Source organism: Aplysia californica, unplaced genomic scaffold, assembly GCF_000002075.1.
Source record: "Aplysia californica isolate F4 #8 unplaced genomic scaffold, AplCal3.0 scaffold00078, whole genome shotgun sequence".
NCBI classification, from domain to species: Eukaryota; Metazoa; Mollusca; class Gastropoda; order Aplysiida; family Aplysiidae; genus Aplysia; species Aplysia californica.
The window spans coordinates 82,400-98,535 of NW_004797348.1; the positions used below are offsets into that span (position 1 = coordinate 82,400).

General features: G+C 39.5%; 1 protein-coding gene across 1 annotated transcript in view; it reads left to right on the forward strand.

Annotated features, from left to right (window-relative positions):
• The window catches only part of LOC101854244 (regulator of G-protein signaling loco), a 68,935-nt gene that overhangs the window by 5,671 nt on the left and 47,128 nt on the right, over window positions 1-16,136 (forward strand). Inside the window, exons 2-6 of the mRNA XM_005094209.3 lie at window positions 4,288-4,568; window positions 7,129-8,151; window positions 8,757-9,020; window positions 10,505-10,682; window positions 11,133-11,872. Of these exons, the coding sequence (XP_005094266.1) occupies window positions 4,290-4,568; window positions 7,129-8,151; window positions 8,757-9,020; window positions 10,505-10,682; window positions 11,133-11,872 (2,484 nt within the window). The 5' untranslated portion in view covers window positions 4,288-4,289. The remainder of the gene's footprint in view (window positions 1-4,287; window positions 4,569-7,128; window positions 8,152-8,756; window positions 9,021-10,504; window positions 10,683-11,132; window positions 11,873-16,136) is intronic.

Below are 16,136 nucleotides of genomic sequence, written 5' to 3' on the forward strand. Positions count from 1 at the left end.
GTCTTAGTTATTTTTAAGTGTTTAGCACAGTGTGTAATTTGTAGCCCGTGTCTGTATGTTGCTCAGCAGCCCGCCTGAGCTCCCCAGCTCGGGAACACGGGAACGAACCCTGAAGCAACTTTGCCGGTGTTGGTTAAAAAAAGAAATTCACATTTTTGTTTACGTTTGAAACGAAAAAACTTCTTCCCTATCCCACCCTGCAAATGATTACTCTGCCTGTACTAAAAGCTCAATGTTTCAGTGAGATTTATTCTGCATTAAAATGGTGAATTTCTGTGTCTTAGTTTTTGTTCTAGACAAGTGTTTGTAGAGTACCCAATTTGTCCTATTTTTAGATTGTTGCATACTTATAAACAGAAGATGTAAAAAAGAGCCTCGACAGATCTCTCCAGAATCTGTGTTAAAAATCGAATATATATTATATCATGTCTGTTACCATGAGAAATTTGAAATCTGTGCACTGTGCAGGTAGTAAAACTCAAATTGTAAGAGAAGAAAGATGCTCTCATGCATATTTTGACAAAATACACTCAGCGTTGGTTTTTGTTTTTCCATTAAATAAGAGAAAGGTACTCTGGGCTTGTTCGTGAATTATGCTGTGTCTGGAAAAGTCTAGTGCTAATTCAGTGTCACTAGAAAGCTGGAAATTATTCTGAAGACCCATTTATATATCTCCATCAATGTATCGTTCATGTTCCAAAAGCTCGACGCTGTTTGTCGAGCCTTTTTTTTAACGTTAATTTTTTTCATTCACACTTTTCTAGAAAATTTTACAATTTGCATCACCGACTTCAGCACGTCCACTTTTACGAAATAACCAGACAGGTCACAATGTCAGTTCTTTTTTGAGTCTCAAGAGCAGAAATGCATGCTTTGGATGCTTTAAATGATAATTACCGTAAATACAAGGATACAACTTTAAAACCTTATGTTGAAAAGTACCAAAAATTAAGTCTCGACCCAGCCAGAGTGGTGACAGGGATCTGACCCACGTGACCCCGACATGATCCCGACCTGATAGGGGGCTAGGCGGGGAACCCCCACTGCAACTAAAATTCCACTGCTGGTGGGCTGTGAGCAAGGGAATGGTTTGAAAGGGTAAAAAATGCTCCTCAGCCACTTTGGTCAAACTTTGGTTTATAATGCATTGCACTGGTTTTCTTTCTTCTTTTTTTTTTCATCCTCTGTTGCTGTTAAGCGTCGAGGGGAGTCCCCCCGGGGCAGTGCCACTGACTGTATGTAGTGTCTTTAGGCCATTCCCAAAGGGGGGACATTTCTCGTTCAAGCACAGTAGAATTGTAAATGGGCTGATTCATGTCACGCTTATAACTGTGCCTGATCTTCAACAGGGAACTGCTGCTTTTTCTTTCCTAATCCTTACTATCGTCATTTTTCCTCTACTTCTTTTGTATGTTTGTCACTCTTGTGACCCGCTATTTCCGGGGTGCCTTGATATTCGAAGCAGACGTTCTGCTGTTGAAACGAGAGAGGTGAGCAGAATAAGTCTGATTCCCTGTAAAGACTTCTCTGTTGACACCCGCCCCTTGACGCTCATATATGACCTTATGCAGTTGCGAGCGCCGTAAAACACTCTTCTATAAAAAAAATAATAAGTCGAGGGGAGATGCAGTTTTCTATGGTTGGCCAGCTCCGCAGCTCTTTTGGTTGTGATGTTATATTTTCTTAGGGTTTCTTTGACACCTTCGATCCACCTTTTGCATGGCCTTGGTGTTGTAGGCTCTCGAGGCTGGCTGGTCAGGTGACATACGTAACAGGTGGCCAATCCATTTAATCCTCTGTCTTTCTATGTAACGCAGGCAGACTCAGTGCCGATAGCTGGAGATGTTTGGATGAGATAAGAGGGGTGCGAGCTGGTAGGTGACAGCGTTGGCTTTTTGAGTTCGCATTTCTATTTCTCTGTCTATGGACATGTTTTCAGAAAAAGTGCTGTCAAGATATTTAAACTCCTTCACCTGTTTCAGTTTCTATTGACATAGATGTTCTGGGGACTATGGTTTCGGCTCACCTTCATAACTTCTGTTTTTGATGTGCTTATTTTCATGTTGAATTTCTCACTGGTGTTGTTGAGTTCGGTTGTGTGATTTTGGAGGCTTTGTTGGTCATGATGAATAAAACATTGGTCGTCTGCGAGCAGAAATTCATTTAGGCTTTCTGGGCTTTGGTTTGCGTCTTGCGTTATTGTGTCCGTATATAATAAACAGGAGGGGAGATAGAACGCATCCCTGTCGTACTCCAGATCTTACTTTGAACCAGTCTTTATTGCTTTCCTTCGTTCTTACTGAGCTTCTGCTGTTGGTATAGAGCTCTGACATTATCTAACATTTGTCTTCTGACGCCATACTTTTCGAGTGTCTTCCAGAGTTTTGCAGGGTTTACTCTGTCAAAAGCCTTCTCCTGGTCTATAAAGACGATATTGAATTCTTTGTTGTGTTCAATTGTTTTTTCGCATATCTGTCGTAATACGAATACGGCATCCATGCTGGTGAACTTAGTAAACATGCATGATTTATATGATGATAATGATGATTAATTGCATTATACCCATACTCTACAGCATGCTCTCTATGTGCTTTGCAAACACGTTCTAACTCGCAGGATCGGACATGTAACTAGCGAAACGCAGATAGCGAACAGATTTTCTGGTCCTGAATTTTTTTCTTCAAAACAAGCACATAGAACACAAGAGAATATATAAAGCCAAAAAACAGGCACCAGTGAGGATGTCTAATTCAGTGCTTTCCAACATGGGTGTCGTCTGCTTATTGGAGATTTGGTAATTTTGATGGGCATTAGGGATCATACAAGGAGTGGCAGATATTAGTTTATGCCCTACTTTGGAATACATGTAGGTAGGCGCTACTATGAAAACTTGGCCCCTTGAAGGTGGCAAAAGTGGCCACTGGTTATATAAATTGACAAGCAGTGGTCTAATTAATAACATAAAAATAAATTACCTAAAATTATGAAGTAACGGTGAGGAAAGAGAGAGAGAGAGCTAGCATGGTATGAGTGTAGACCTACAACCTCTCTCAATAAAATAAAAGATAAGGGCAATATAATATTGTAGGCCAAAAATTTACTTATTATGTCAGTAATTTTCAGACTTTGGATGCATGTGGTCAGGAGTCTGTGGTCACATGAAGGCACAGCTGATTGTGGTTAAGTGCATTGCCAGTTGGCTTCCATTTCAAGAGAGATTAATATGATGCAACAGCTTGCTTTTTTATGAAATCTGTGTGAACATTCTGCCGTCTGAAGAAAGTTTGCCCCCCACCAGGGCAGTGCTACTGATTGTGTGTCTTTATGCCATTCGCAAAAGGGGGGGGGGGGGGATATTTTACATGTTCTTATAAGAACAGCAGAATGGCAAATGGGCTGATTTATCAATGTCATGCTCATACTGTGCCAGAACAACATAGGGGGGACTGCTCCTTTTTCTTTCCTTGTCCTTACTGTCATCATTTTCCTCTACTTCATTTGTATTATAGTATTTAATGTTTGTCACTCTCTAGTGAACTGCTTTTTCTTGGGTGCCTTGATAGATAGTCGAAGCAGACATTGTGCTGTCGAGGCTAGAAAGGTGAGCAGTGTAAGCCTGATTCCCCGTTTGGACTTCTCTGTCAACCTCCACCCCATGTCTCTCATATGACCTTATTATGCAGTTGCGAGCGCCGTAAAACCTTACTAAAACTAAAAGATGAAAGATTAGTTTTAAGATGTGTATGGTTGATTTAATCTTGTTTTTAAGTAATGTGCAGTAAGGTTAAATTCATTTACTTTTATAAATTTATGTGATGTTTATCAATGTTTGGGGTACAAAGAATGGGTGAGGGGACCAGGAGAAAAAAGGAATTAGGTTTGTATTATTTGTATATATGTGCGTTTGTGGAAATAAGAGCGATAGAGTGTGTTTCACATGTGTGCTGATGAACTCAGAGGGAGAGAACAGTATCAAATAAATAGAAAGTAGGAGATTGAAACTGGGGAGTGAAGAAAAGAGGAGCCTTTTTGTGAGGACACAGGGATAAAAAAAGAGCAGTAAAGGGGAAGGGTCCGTTGTTAATTGCCTGTTGCGTTGGTCCTTTGCGAAGTTTGTGAAGTGCTTTTAATAATTGGGAGACAGATGTCGCCTTAAACATGTTTTACTGTTTTTCCATATTTTATATCGCGAAATACTTTCTGTCTCTAATTGGTTAGCATATATATATATATAGCATTTTCAGAAATAATGCAGAATTGTAAAGTCTTGCTGTCTGTCTTCCTCAGGGATGTATCAATCAAGTCAGCATGCAAGGCGGCGGAAGAAAAGAATTCTTCAAGGCTGCAAAACTGTTACTGTTGTTCGTGGTAAGCTTGGCTACGGTTTTACCATTTCGGGCCAAAATCCATGTATGCTGAGCTGCATTGTTCCTGGCAGTCCTGCTGAGCTTGCAGGTCTGAAGCCGGGAGATCTTCTTTACTTTGTCAATGGACAGAATGTGAGCCGTTATTCTCATGATGATGTTGTTCGCATGGTGGGCCTTTCTACTGGAGCTTTGGAACTCCAGGTGAGCAGCACATGATTTTCTTTTTTCATGTCACTTGTTCTACTACCTTGCTCTTCCTCCAACCTTCTTGAGTTGATAGTGACAATTTTTGATGCACTGTAGACTCTGTTGCTAGGGTTCAGGATATTCTTTAATGTAGTCATACAAATTTATATTGTTGTATTGTATTTGTGGGGGGGGGGGGGGGGGGAGAATAGATGTTGCTGTTCATTTTTACCTGTCACTGTCATGTTTCATTATGTTGATGTGAGTGCTTCATATACTTAGCAGTAGTCTCTGACTAAAATCAGGGTTGGGTTGATTTAAATCAGACTGATTTAAATCAGTTGATTTTTTAAAATTTAAATCAACTTGATTTTTAAAATAAAAATCAGTGATTTAAATCACTTTTAAAAAAATTATTTTTATTCAGTTTTGACATATTTCAACATTCAGAATTCCTTTCCTTGGTTTCATAAAACAGATAAAAGGTTTAGTAGACTAATATAATCATGCTTAAAAGTCTGCCCTTCCACCCTTTCACTGTAAAATAATACAGTATTCAATTTACTTTTTTTTCCCATAATTGAAATGAGAGGTGGGTTGATTTAAATCACTTGATTAAAAAAATTTTTTAATCAACTTTTAAAAATCAGTGATTTAAATCACTTTTTAAAAAAAGTATTCAGTTTTTACATGACATTTAAACATTCAGAAATCCTTTCCTTGGTTTTATTAAACAGATATATATGGTTTAGTAGACTAATATAATCATGCTTAAAAGTCTGCTTTCCCCCCTGTCATTGTAAAATTTATTGTAATACAGTTCTCAATTTACTTTTTTAAAAATAATTGAAAACCAGGGTTGGGTTGATTTAAATCAGGTCGATTTAAATCAGTTGATTAAAAATTTTTTTTAATCAACTTGATTTTAAAAATAAAACTCAGTGATTTAAATCACTTTAAAAAATGTATTCTGTTTTTACATCTTTAAACATTCAGAATTCCTTTCCTTGGTTTTATAAAACAGATATAAGGTTTAGTAGACTAAAATAATCATGCTTAAAAGTCTGCTTTCCCCCCTGTCACTGTAAGTAGTAAAATAATACAGTATTCAATGTACTTTTTTTTTCATAATTGAAATTAGCATTTTCTTTTTCTTTTTAGACAAACACAAGCGCGCGCACACACACACACACTGTAATAAAATGCAAGTTTATCTATGCATAATTACCCCCCCTCCCCCACCCCCCCCTTCCTTTTAGACTGACATTTTCTTCCTTATAAATTGTCTGTAGCCATAATTCACTTATATAGCAGATTAAGGCTTTCTAAAATTGTAGTTGCTTAAAATTAATAATAAGTTAAAATAAAGACAATGCATTTTGCACTAAAAGAACATACTTTTAGCCACCAAAAATCCCAAACTGTGTCGACATTAAAAAAAAAAAAAAAAAAAAAATCCGATTTAAATAAAAAAAATCTTGATTTAAATTTAAAAAATCGATTTTTTACATTTTTATTTAAAAACTCAAAAAAATCACCAACCGTGACTGAAATACTAGTGTTTGAGATAAACAGAAAAGTCAGATGTTAGCTTAGTGACTCCTGTTATCACAATGTGTGTGATTTACTTTGTGATGTCTGACTTCCGTCATCGCCCTATTTGTGATTTATTGAACTTTGGAATAGGCAGGGCAACTGTTGTTACCATGGATTCAGAAATTGAAACTGTTGCGTCAGTGCTTCTCTGTAAATTCAGATCAGAACTTTCCTGCATTAAAAAGTATCAGAGTTGTTATAATCTTTTCAAATTGTTAACCTGAACTTTATTGGTCTAAATACCATTTTTGTGACATTTTTGGTTTGATGGAGGTAGAAAGAAAAAAAGGCTCAGCAGCAATATTTTGTAAATATATGGTCATGACTTATTCAGTGACAGGGAATTTGTCTCGCTTTCTGAAAAAATCCATCTAGATGTGAAACAGGTGGCACATCTTTGTCAAAATGAACTATTAAATACTTAGATCAGTGAATAAAACCGGCAAACCGGTGGCTCTAAATTAATGTAGTAACACTTTTAAGACCCACTATATAATAAGTCTAGTGTTCCCCTGTCACTTGCTATTTCATTTCATCTGATTCTGAGACAAGTGAGGATGAACTCAGATTAATAAAAGATTTTTTTTCCCAGATATTCTCTGATCATGCCTATGTTTGACTATAATTTGTATTCTTATACATTAATGTTGAGTTATACATGAGATAATGTCTGAAAAAATTGGGGCAAAGTATAGTTCATATAGCCTATAGTTGAAATTACAGTCGAACCTGCTCTTAACCACCCTTGTCCAAGACTATCACCTTGACAAAGACTACTTTTTGGGTTTTTTGGGGGGAGGTGTTAAATTTAAATTTATGACATTGTCGAAGAGCACTGCTTATTTAAGGTGATCACTTTCCTTTTCGACATGTGCCTTGTCATGCGCATGGTTGTTTTAGTGGGGGTGTTGTTATGGTTTTATAAAACATATTTTTATACTTTTCTTCATTTTTTTATGTTGATTTTTCCCTTACACAGGTGGCTGAAAATTGTAACAACTCTGATTCATCTGATGATGACTATCCTCCAAGGAGCAAGTCTCGGTATCCCAATCGAGTCAGGCCTCGGCAAAATTTTGTTGACAAAGGATCAAAATATGACTCAAGTAGAGGAGTTTCCAGGCAACAAGAGAGGAAAGACTCTGGTGGCATACATCACCATACATCAGGAGACATTGACTCTGACTTGTCATCTAGTCTGACCTCGCAAGAAGAACCCCCTTGGCCTCAGAGGACTGATATGGACTGGCGTGGTATAAGTCAAGAGAGACTACAGCCTAGGGGCATGGCAGACCCAAGTGACAGACAGAATAGTGGCTTTGCCTATCCTGCCATGCATAGCTCAGCAATAAGAAAAGTTTCGTCAGCTTCTGCAATTGTAAAGAAAGTTCCGCCATTAAAGAGCTCTGGTAAAAGTGCCCCTTTGGGCCATTCCCAATATGGTCGGAGAGAAGTTAGACCACAAGCGGTATCTAAATCAAGTATCAAAGCCTTGCCTCAGCAGCAGGTGGCATCAAAGCGAGAACAGTCACCTGTTGTTGTTCACGAGGATGAAATGGAGGAAGATGAGGATCTCCCACAAGTGGCTGAGACTGTTAAGGCTGTTGTTGGATACATTGGCTCCATAGAAACGCCAAGTTCACACACTAGACCTCACCAGCGGCTTCAGGCTCTGAGAAATGCTGTGCGGCGGTTGCGGGTTGAACAGAGGGTCCACACCCTTGTGCTGATGGATGTGAATCCAGAGGGAGTTGTCCTAACAAATGCAGTGGGCAAACAGCTGGCTTTATACCCATGTGAAAGGATTGCGTTTAGTGGGATCTGTCCTGATGACAAGCGGTTCTTCGGTTTGGTCACTCTGAGCTGTTCAGAAGATGATGCCAGCAGTTTTGCTGGGGAAGGAGAAAGTGCAAGATTGCCCAACTCATCTTGTCATATCTTTATGATTGAGCCTGAACTTAGCTCGCACAGTGCTCATGTACACCATGCTGAAATGTTTCAAGTAAGATCAGTTTGTTGTTATTACACTTTTGTCTTTGTCTAATGTTGTTGAAACTCAGAGAAAGAGACAGGGTAATTAATGCTTCGTAGACAATTAAGTATTATTTATTGAAGATATGAAAGTCTATGTTTGTTTTAAGGACCTAAAGTACAGATGTATATTTATGGAAACAGTGGTGTTTGATCTGACGCTCTCAATGGACAACAATATTTTCGCTCTTTTGATAGGTTTATCAGTATATAGCTGTCCTCCAGTTTGTGTTCTTGGTATTTAAAAATGTTTTTCTAAAGTCCGAAGAATAAATGGTGTGAATGAATAGGTTTGAAGGAATCCATTCATGTCAAATTTGAATTTTAAAGAAAGGTTACTTACCTTTACTTTACTGGAGAAAATATTAACATTTTAATATCATTTTTCTTAAAGTATTGAAACCCTTCCATGATAAAGAATGAAGAATGCTAGTGGAATTTCTGCGGTAGTGGAATTTCGTTTCTTCTTTAAGTTGCACTTCGTTGAATATTGTGGAGATTTGGAATGTGTCTATATAGAATGTTGTATGGTTTTCTTTATAAGAAAAAACTAATGTTGAATCTACAATTTTCCAGATTGAATGCACCACCAATCCACAGACAAGACGTTGTGATGAATTTCCTTCTTCAGCAACATCCCTCATTTTGTGCATAGCCAATCTTTATCGTGATGCGCCACCTAAGAAGTTTGACAATGATATAGTTCAGTCTCAAGTCTTGGCTGACCCAGCACAAGTGGTAGAAAATAACAGCAATAGTAGCACCAACGGAAACAACAGTAACAGCGACAGTGGACTCGGATTTGGAAAAGAGGAGGCGCCGTTAGAACAAAATGAACAGGTAAAGGAATAGCAATATCTCCCTTTTATTAATGCTGTTCATTAGTTAAAATTCAGCCACGTACTTCCATAGTACAGTTGGTTTACTTGACCAACATGTAAGGTAACATTTGCATCTTTCATGGTGTCTGAATTTTGTTGTCCTTCCAAGAAGATTTTCTATAATCCCAGCATTCTGTAAGGGGACCAGTCTCTCTGCCTTTGAAATGAAATGACTGTCTTGTAGGGGACGTAACAGTGAAAGTGAATCCTACAAAAAGCATACTTGACATTATATCAGCTACCCCAAACCATCCTCACTCTCCCAGCATGTAATGAAGAAAAACAGTCAGACCCTGACTGCCTACACTACATCACTTCGTCCATGCAGCAGTCCAAATTTAACACCTTCTGTACACAGACACTTTTTAGTTGGCCAGTGTCACTTTGCTCTTAGAAAAACATAAGTTGTGCCAAAGCCTGGAGTAAGGAAAAACATTAGATTGTCAGGGTGTTAAAAATGCCTGCGCTTTTCATTGTGGGTGACAGCCAATTCCAATGGGAAAATAAAGAAAAATGAATCATTGTTTGAAACAGACTGCTATGGTGTTCGTCATTGTGTGAAGTGATACACAATCAGGATCAAAGGCTTGTGACGTGTCCGGCCAGTTTCTTTTATTTTTGCAAGAATTGAGCAGACAGCCTATAACTATGTGTCTCTGAGCTAGATATGGTTGCCCCAGCTCTAGAATATGATGCTGCACTGTGGTATATGTGTATGATTGTTTGTGTAGTGTGATATTATGAGAAGTTGATGAATTATTATATCGTCAGTGCCGTGAGGAATCCACTTAAAAGTCTGTTTGGGTACTTTTTACACAAGAGACAAAAACTTAGTTTTTGTTGCTTTGTGATTGTGCCTATCTGGAACATGAAAAGCAAGAACATTGTAAGCCTTGACCATAGCATTAAACTGCATTTTGGTGATGTTGAAAGGGGCATCTTTGATAAATCTTTGGGAGGATGTAAAAATCGAAACTTCTCCAAATTTGAACTGGAGTGGGTTGCTTGGGACAGCGATAAATACGTTTGCTTCATGTGTTAACCGTTTGAGCCCTTGCCACTGGTACACCGGTGGCGTGTAAAACTGTCTGTGTGCCACCGGTGCATTGATGAGCGAGACCCCATCCTCAACCTGGCCTGCCTGAGACAAGACAAAATGCGTATGGAAAACCCTGTTCACTACAAGATGTTATTGGTTTTTTAAAAGATTTTTCTGAATTAGATGCTGGTTTTGACAAGGACTACCCTGAGTGGAATGTGATTCTGACGACCAAATGAATGTTAGTAATATATCACTCGGGAGCTCAGGCAGAGGGGCACGATAGCCTCAGGAGATCAGGGCTCAAAGTGTTAATGTATACATGCCATTGTAACCCAAATTTCCCTTGAAGGAACCAATAAATGTGGAATTTTGTATAACGTTATAACAAAATTTCTGTTCAGGTCTGTGTGATAGATCTCCCAAACACAGAAAAAGACAACAGCAGTTGCTCATCAATGACCATGGACACCAGTGGGTTGTCATTTCAGCAGCAACTTTCGCCTGAGTCAAGAATGTCAGGAACTCCAAGGCCCCCACACTCTACCCAGCGACCTGTGTCAGCCTTCGATGTGAGAAGAGGTGAGATTGCAATCTGTGTAGATTGGATTAGACCTTACTGTTCTTTGCTTCTGTCAAAAGCGTTTGCTTCTCTCTTGTTGTTATGTTACGAGGTATGTCTCATAGGTTTTGAATAAGTTTCCTCTCTCTACGTATACTTCTTTCACTTTTTTCTATAAAGATCAACAGGTTAAAGGTGGATTTCTCAACTGTTTAGTTTGAAGTTGAGTCTCTTTTCTCTTTCCTTGTGGTTCCATTAAATACTGAGAAGACCAAAGGCTGTCTTGGTAGAAGGCTAGCCATTTTGTGATTGGCATTTTCTGCTTCTTTACTTCTTTTTCTGTAAATCTCCTTTCTTTTTCTACAGCATCACTTCAGCATGTAAATGATCTAGAAATGCTGACAGTACTTGTAGAAAGTAAGCTCAGGCTCAAAGTCATAGTTTTCTGTTTTTCTGATACTTTTCTAAAGGTCTCAACAACTCAACAAGTAGTGAAGAATGGCAGAGCACAAGGTCCATGAACAGGCTGACTCCTCGTGCCATGCCAGATCCTTCCTGCTCAGGAGCAACACCACCTCACCCCGATTCTCCCATTGGCCCGAACAGCGCAGAAAGTTTACGGCAGAGCATGCAGCGTCTGCTACAAGCCAGACACCAGCAGCTGCACGAGCAGAACCGTATGCTGGGCAGTGATGGGGAATCCCATGCCGGAGACCCTGTCTTGTCTCTGTCTGTGGCTGAAGATGGTCACGCTGTCTTAGAGACCAATCCTGTGGGCAAGATCCAGCAGCCTCTCAAGGATGGTGTGTTTACTGTTCCAACAAATCCACCTCCCCATTCGTCTCATTATGGAAGTTCAGCTTCGGGTCGCTCAGCGTTTCAGGTGCCCCGCCCTGTATCTGCTCCGTTGGGAAAACACAGAGGAGGGCAAGGCCATCCTGAGACGGTGGATATGGATGCGATGGAAAAGCTCAGTCCCAGAGCCTTCCCTCACACATCTCCACCTGCTTCTGTGTTCCGCTCTCCATCTGCCCCACCAGCCCCTTTCTTTCCTCATTGTGACACTGATGATGATGATGATGACGATGATGATGAGAGTGAAGATGATCCGTACATCCGTCAGATTCTTGATGAGTTCAGCAGGGATCGACAGGCTGCTGCAGAGGAGGACAGTCGCAGGTTTTCAGAGGGATTTGCCTTATCAAAGCGGGTGAGTTAACCTTTTTATAATTCAACAAAGTTAGAGGACTGAAAGATTTGATGTAATCAGCTAGAAAGTTTGAAAACTGGATCTGCTGATCTTTGTTATGAAATGGAGACGTACTGACAAATTTTTGAAATGCTGTTCATTCAATAAATGTTTGTTTTGTCTGATGTGGCATCATTTTTAGTGCCAAGTTTCTATCGTATGAGACAGGAAAGTTCATAAAGCATATGAATCACGCTGCTGCTTCTTGGTTTAGAGTGAGGTAAAAAAGTCAACAGTCATTGCTGTATGAAGAGGTCATTAGTAGGCTATAAAGATAGTATTTTGACTAGCTACAATTGATTGACTAAAACAAGATGAAGCAAGACGTACGTTTCATGAATAGTAGTTCCTGTCTACAGTCCTTTCTATACAGTGCTTATATTGCGTGCTATCCACTCATGAGTTCACCGACTGGCCCGTTATGCCAATATAAGGCATTATAAGGTTACCTACTCAGATAATATAGTGTTTCGTTTTGTAAAAAATATATTGCACTTGCTAAAATGTACATGACTAAGTCTCAAAAGTTGGTTGTTTAAATAGTTCATATTTTCATCTCATCATCAAAGGAGGGAATATGCAACTATGATGTGCAAATTTCTGTGTGTCATCAAGTACATTCCTTGTTCCAATTGCTCAATTTAGTGAAATTACAAAATTATGTGGAAAACACAAAGAAATGTAAACGGTGAAAACGTAACATTATATATATGGTAACGTAAATGAAGTGAAACTTTATGTAGGAAAGTAGGAAAGGAAAATGCTAAACATCTCATGTTGTTCTATGGTAAAAGGTTGAGTGTTTGAGAAGAGAGCTAATTTTGGTGATAAACTGCCGGGGAGAAAGCCCCAGACTGGGTGACAACTCTGATGAATGGACATGATGTTTCTCGTCATTTTCTAGTTCTATTTTTAGCCTACATAATGATGGGGAAAAAAATACTTTTTAAAAGACGGATAAAATGGGCATTACTCCAAGTCGAAAGGGGTTTATTTAACACACTTGTTGAGTTGTTTTGAGTCTATATGGGGATGTTATAAGCAAAAGAACTTCCTCATCACAATTTCTGTCTTTTCATCATGTCCGTTCATGAGCCTGTATTTTGTTTCTCAGCTTTGCTACCACACTTTTTAATGAACTCTCTAGTTCCGTATTAACTTCCCCGAAGAGACTGAGCACGCATTGCTGCTGCTGATGGAGGACCATGAAGGAGATAAGAGGCACTAAAGTTTTCTGTCATCACTTTCCTTAGCATCATATCTGTTTTAGATCTATTCAATTGTCATGTCCAGTGGCTAAACAAGCCGCGGTCGCGTTAAATCTAATAAGGCGGGTTCTTTTTTCTTCCGCCTTTCTGTTGAAGAACCTGTTGCATATTAGTGCTTGATGCTTCATCCATAAGTAAGAGAATAGGCCACATATACGGACATGAGCAATGACGAAAAAAATCCATGTCATCATCATGTCCATTACATTCTCATCAGCTTTCTTTTGGTTAAATATTGCAAAATTCATTACTGCTTAGAAGATAAAGATACATGAGGCAAATTTGAATGAATTTTAAGCCCTCAAAGGAGCAAAAAAGGCATGAATTGAAACAAAAGGGATGGAAATGATCAATGACAAAAATACTAATGTCATCATCATGTCCACATCGCTATATTTCTTTATCAGATTTTTTATGCTAATCATATTTATATTAAAACTGTAAAGTATACTTGTAAAACCTCTTTTGGAGTCTCAGTGTGCTTCATAAAATGCGCAGAGACTGAAGGGACAAATGGACATAATGCCTGACATGTTTCTCCTTGTCATCACTTCATGTGTCATGTCCATTGCATTTTTGCAAGCTCCCCAACCTATGGCATCTTTTTTGTTTGCTCAATTATGTCTCTGAATAAGACAATCAAATGACTTCATATGGGTTATTAAGAGTTCTTCAGACTTTATAAGTCTCCAATAAGAGAGAAATTGACATATATATCAGAATCAGACATTACGGACATGGCTTATGACAGTAATACAAGTGGAAATCTGACTAAATTTTGGTACAGCTGGTCTATTTTGTTGTTGTTTACCTTGATTGACACATTTCTATTATCAAAATTCGTCATTTAATAATTTTGTCACACCTTTGGGGACCAACTTTTGAGACTTACTCATATGGTTACTTAATGATAATAGAACAGAGTAAATTCTGCACACTTCATGGTACATGTAATACCGCCAGCTGATTTGCTGAAAAGCTGTGTTGATTTTTTTTTTTACAGTTTGTTCCATTGAAATCTTCCTTTAAAACGTCGTTGCACTGTCCCAGTAATAACTGATCGTTTCGGCAAAACATAATCAAAACATAATTTTTGCATTCTTCGCCCCAACAATAAATGTAAAGAAAGGGAATAAATTCGGCTGTAGGAATCTTGGAGTGACTATTAATATAGTTACTCCAAGATAAGAATGTGCGAGTTTTTCCCATGGCTCCGGTTACGTCCCTTCGTTCATGTATACCGGGATCGAGAGAGAGAGAGAGAGAGAGAGAGATGGGGGGGGGGGGGCAGACTGTGTACCTTTGTCATGCCGCATACCGATGAACCTGTTTTCTTTGTGACTACTTGAAAATAGACCTTTGTAATTTATGGCCACTGTTTTTACGGTCAATGGCTCTCGTGGGTTTCACTGATCGTTCGGTGCCAATGGTACCCGCCTACGCGTTGAACAAGCGAAAGTGGTCTTTTCTTCGAGTTCTAACCGACGCTTTGAACGTTAACCCCTCCATGAGAGATAGTATGCATTTGTGTCCCCACCCTGTCCCGTTTCGGCCATTTGAGCACGTGTTTAAGTGACTGAGACTGGCAACATCAAAGCCTAAATGACTGCCCGTGAGAGATATAGGTCTGATCATTTGGCTGCTTTTTATGTTGTCAAACGAAGGTTTAAAACCATTCCAAGATTCTAGGTCTGCCTGTGGGAATCACCCGTGGATCGCTAGATCGTTGAACCTCTGAAAGTTCTTCCTGAACACCCGCTTTAGCTCTACCTTGTTCTCCAAAGGGATGAAGGGGTAGCGTTTTCTGTACAGACAGACAATAGTCGTTTCTGCAGTGAGAAAAGGGACAAGAAGAAACATTTAGAGTTTTTTTATGGGGGGGGGGGATGCGGACAAGAGAGTTATTATGAGTTTCATTGTCAGTACGCCATGTTTTGGGTACAATACGATCTTAATTGATATCCGTCTGGATTAATGGGAAGATATTTCTGACTCGAGGTCTTAGACTGGTTTGTGTGGAGTTTTTATTGCTCCGCTCTTCGTGGATCGGTTCTGTCTGAGATGGGCGTTTAACTCTTTTTGTACAATGTACGACGTTTCATTCCACCAAGTCAAAGCTAACGAAACTCTTGGTGTCGATGTCCATGGCAAAGGTACCGAAAATTTTAAGCACATGTCTCGCTTCTCAAACAACCGTTTACTGAACTCGTAAGAATTTACAACCGACGAGGGTATGTGAATGTGAGTACGAGCCATCAATATCATGTCCATTGGTTCTCTTTGTACTTATTAATTTAGTGAGTCAAACTCCATCAGAGTGTGTACCTTATTTTCATTTACAGATATGGTAAAGGAATTGGGAAATTCGGGTCGGTCTTGGGATGTTTGTCGTTCCTGTCTCTAAGTCGAGCAGGGGCATGCTCTGGGCTGGGTCATTGTGGGCTGTTTAAGTGATCGGCGCGTGTCACGGTTGACCAGCGCCACAGCTTGTTCGGCTTCTGACCCATTCAGGCCATTGACTTAAACAATAGCCGCCACTCGTGCACTAATCCCCCCGCCTCAGGGCCCTCCACAAACCTCGTTTTTTTGTTACTGTCCCTTTTCTTAAACCGTAAGGAAACTATGGGGTTTATTGAAACAGGTGATGTTGTGTTGTTGCAGTTTCCCAGAGAGGGGACTTGTTGAAGTGAGAAATGCGAACGACTTTGTGGCCCAAGTGGAAATAGTAGTGTTTGTCCCCAATCTCGATTGTGTCTCTTTCTCCTAAGCTCTTGAGCGTGTGTATTTGTTCTGGATGGCGTTGGGGAGATTGGTGGGGGAAAGGCAAACCTGCCCAGGTTTTCTGTGTGTCGCTGTCTCTCTGTCTCTCTCACTTTTTCTTTGCCCCTCCCCCCATCCCGCCTCTGTCTGTCTGTCTGTCTGTCTGTCTGTCTGTCTGTCTGTCTGTCTGTCTGTCT